Raw genomic sequence first — 3,531 nt, forward strand, 5'->3', positions numbered from 1 at the left:
GCTGTGCCTTCCAAAGCTTTACTTAACGCCGTGTCACTTAATAATTTTCCTCGTAAGATGATGTCGACCGTAGCGCACCACTGTGTGGCATCCACGCCAGCAACGTCCGGATTATATTTTGGCAGGCAAATCTCGCTAGTGTGTTGCAACTCACTCGCCGGCATCTATAGCCTCTTAACCAGATCCAGAAAGTTCGGGTTTTGTTGTTCTAACAGCGCGAAGACATCCCTCGAAGAAGTTTGGTTAGGGCCGAATCCCACTTCTGATGTCGGAAAATTTAAGCCTTCTCCATGCAGGTTCTCATTAGTCGCTTGATCGATTGCTTGTTATTGTTCCATATAGTGTTCTGGCTTATGCAGAGAGTCTTCGTTGCCTTTGTTGCTCATAATAATAAACCTTTTAGCAGTGCTCAACTGTACACCAAGCTATAGCTCAAGACGAAAAAAAGAAGAGCGACCAGACCTAGCAACGCAACGAAGCCGCACACATCCTCAGTTCGCAAACTTAGTCCCCATCATACCAGAACTGGTATATACCAGCACGACCCATGGCCACCTTAAAGTCTCATGCCTAACGAAAGACTGAATTACCTTCTCTCCGACATATCTTTATTTTTCCCAAAATGCGTTACGCTAACTAATTGCCAAAAAATTTCTACAAGTGTATGTTAGTGAAGTTTTGTGTGGTTAATGTTTATGTTATCAATCATTAATTTGCTAATATCGCCGTTTGCTGTGTTGTGTAATGTTTGTTTTCTGTTAAGAAATTGACGTTATGTTGCAATTGGAGTCGAGTGGGAGCGACGTTATCGATAGTTTAGGTCGATAGGGCGATAGCTGCAGCAGCGGGATGAGTCTGGCGGGCGATCTGGCCATTTGAAGATTAATCCCGGTTCGCTCTGGGATTACTTCAAATGGCCCATGTATCCAATGACCCAATGTCGAGAGAGGCCATGTAATATGGCGGGGGGCGATGATCAGCAGATATCGTGATAGTGGCGGCCATACTGTCCAGCAATCAAGGCAGATGCAGTTAGGAGTGCTAGTATAAATTTTCTTTGTGCCTTAAATTAAATAGCAGCCGGGGTCCCAATACAAAGGGCCCCGGAAGAATTTATTTGGATTTTACGAACATCGCCATACTTCGCTATACCTACCAGCCCGACTTGGCTGCCCAGCAACCGGTGTCCGTTCGACCCGTGCCAGCGACCAGCCAGGAAAGCCTTCCACAATCGACGCCGACGACGTCAACATTTCCCGGTGAGTCCGTTCCGGCGTACCGCGTCCTCCTCCTCTCGGGAACTTCCAGCGGTCGCATTGCGGCGCTGAGAAGTATCTCCATTTTGTCTGGCAGCCGAATCTCGGACTGCCCGTGCACCACTCACCGGACAGCCCCGTTTTCCCGTGTGGAGATCCGTATCGCTGCTGGCCTCCGGCGAAAAGTCATCAGCCCGGGCAATCATCGCCTCCAGGCCGGCCCGACGGTGGCTGAAATTTACGAGAAATTAAATACACGTATACCTCGATTATATATATTGATATCTACTCACCTGTTTGTGAGTTTATCCGGAGTTAGACCCGAGAGCCTTATTTGTCCTCGTTGTTTGCCTAAAATTAAAAAGGTCGCGAGCATTAGTTAAATGGTATAGATTACAGTGCAGTTACGTACCTTTTTGGCCTGTCCCTTCTTTTCCCCTGGAGCTCCTCAGGATTAGGTGACCATACACACGCGCATCGCGCATATTCCTTTGAGGGCCGCGTTTCCATGCGAGCTCTACCAATACATGGCTGGTAGAGCATAGTTTCCGCGGCGCCTGTACCCTTTTCCAGCAAAACGAATCCTCTGCTTTGACCGCGTAAATATCCGAGACGACGGCCAGGTTTCGGTCTTGAAGGGTGAGGAAGGATAAATCTGTCAAAAGAAGCATGTATATATACGATTGTACTTATGATATTTATTAAACCTTTGTAATACCCACTATGTGTGAATAAGCTTACCCAGTGGGGGAGATGGAACCGTAGCCGTAGTCGCGAGGAGGGGGCTCCTGCCGACTGCGAATGGGTGGTGCCCTGCAGCATCTTGAGGGCATCCATGGTTGGGTGGGAGCGCTTGGCTAGGTCACCGATAGCCACCAAATGTAATTCATTTTCCCGTCAATATTTGTAGATTTTTGCTTTGTTTACGTTTTGTCCTTAGTGATGACCGATAGATTAGTAAAGTGAGACCGCGAAGTTATCGATACTTATGTTGCGAGCTGTGGCATTAGGGGTACTCTGCCCTGAAGACGACTGAGCTAGCGGCACTGCCACCGAAAAAAGCAGTTCGTAACATATTGGCGCCCAAATTAAACAAAATAAATTGTCGAGGCGACGACGTCTCGCACATTTATGACCCTGACGCCCCCGCCATCACGACCTATGGCTTGCAACATAGATTGCAATTGCTAGGGAGTGGTGACGGGGAAGTCAGCTGTGTAGGGAAGTTGGAAGTAGAACGGGAGGCACGTCGACATTGCCGACGATTTGCTCCTGGTCACAGGTTTGCCAGTGAACCGGTGATGGCATCTTGGGGCAAACCAAGATTTGCATCACGGGATGCACTGAAGAGAATCTGTGATAATTTCTGTGATAGAGTAGTTTTAAGGCTTATATTTTGTTATTTATTTATTTGAAATGTTTTTTTTGTTAGGATGTGGTGTTCCTGGGTTTTTCTCCCCGTCCTGGACTTCTAATTTTATGTCGGTTGTGAACTTAATTGCGTAATCGTGACCCGTAGCAACCCTACGCGCTGCACGGTTACCTCGATTTAAAATAGAAAAAGAGGGCGGGAAAGAAAAGCCAACAGGAGCCAAACCGAGCCGATGTCCTTAACTGGCGGCTATCACCACGGGTGATAGCTTGTCCAGTTGACGAACGGCTAGGCGGAGACGGGAAAATCGGATTTTTGGAGAAAGCGCAAGACAAGTAGGTCGGAAGCCCACCGGCGAGGGTCAGTTCCATCTCCCCGAGTCCAGAGTAGTAGGAAGAAAAAAAATAATACAAGAAAATAGGAGATTTGGAAAGGTGTTGGAAAGTGAGGAAGATTGGTTTATTGTTATTTATTTTTGCTATTAGTTATTTTCGTATTTATTTTCTTATTTATTATATTATGTATTATTGAATTTATTTGTTGTCTTATTTATTTATTTATTTATCATATTTATTATCGTATTAGTAGTTCTTAAGTATTTATTTCAAATTTCTTGGGAAGTATGTCCGAGGGTAAGGACGTCAGGGAGAGGCACGGCCACCAGCTTAGGTCGATGGGTCCTCCTGGCGACGACAAGGACGTTGTCTGGTCCACGGATGTAGAGGGTGCTTCTGGGTTGCCGCGGATATCGCTGTCTGGGGGGTTACCCAGAACGCCGGTAGGCGGTAGTGCGGTGGATCGGATTCGGGATCAACCGGCGGATCTGGAGCACCATCGGTCGCCCAGGGTCCTGGATTTTAAAGCTATCGTCGAGGCGCAGGATCGACTTCTGGTTCCGGAGCA

The 3,531-nt window shown here is 47.2% G+C and overlaps 1 protein-coding gene across 3 annotated transcripts; it reads right to left on the minus strand.

The window, feature by feature from the left end:
* Positions 1-771: 771 nt before the first annotated feature.
* On the minus strand, positions 772-2,348 carry LOC139354169 (uncharacterized). 3 transcript variants are annotated; one of them, XR_011605252.1, is made up of 5 exons: positions 1,998-2,346; positions 1,669-1,911; positions 1,550-1,595; positions 1,157-1,487; positions 772-1,063 (listed from the first exon to the last, which is right to left on the minus strand). XR_011605252.1 is itself a non-coding variant. In XM_070998424.1 (4 exons), the coding sequence occupies exons 2-4, from the start codon at positions 1,739-1,741 to the stop codon at positions 1,247-1,249; spliced, it is 372 nt and encodes a 123-aa protein (XP_070854525.1). In that variant the 5' UTR covers positions 1,742-1,911; positions 1,998-2,348; the 3' UTR covers positions 772-1,246. The 3 variants fall into 3 exon arrangements, 1 of the variants encoding a protein (XP_070854525.1); XR_011605251.1 differs by having other exon boundaries at positions 1,550-1,607; positions 1,998-2,345; XM_070998424.1 differs by having other exon boundaries at positions 772-1,487; positions 1,550-1,607; positions 1,998-2,348.
* Positions 2,349-3,531: the final 1,183 nt, after the last annotated feature.

Source organism: Drosophila suzukii (assembly GCF_043229965.1).
Source record: "Drosophila suzukii chromosome 2 unlocalized genomic scaffold, CBGP_Dsuzu_IsoJpt1.0 scf_2c, whole genome shotgun sequence".
Classification (NCBI taxonomy): Eukaryota; Metazoa; Arthropoda; class Insecta; order Diptera; family Drosophilidae; genus Drosophila; species Drosophila suzukii.

Coding starts and splice junctions, on each gene's coding strand:
- LOC139354169 (XM_070998424.1), bottom strand. CDS start 1,741: ATGCGCGATGCGCGTGTGTATGGTCACCTAATCCTGAGGAGCTCCAGG. Junction 1,608..1,668: donor AGAAGGGACAGGCCAAAAAG/GTACGTAACTGC, acceptor TTTTAATTTTAG/GCAAACAACGAGGACAAATA. Junction 1,488..1,549: donor CCGGATAAACTCACAAACAG/GTGAGTAGATAT, acceptor CGTAAATTTCAG/CCACCGTCGGGCCGGCCTGG.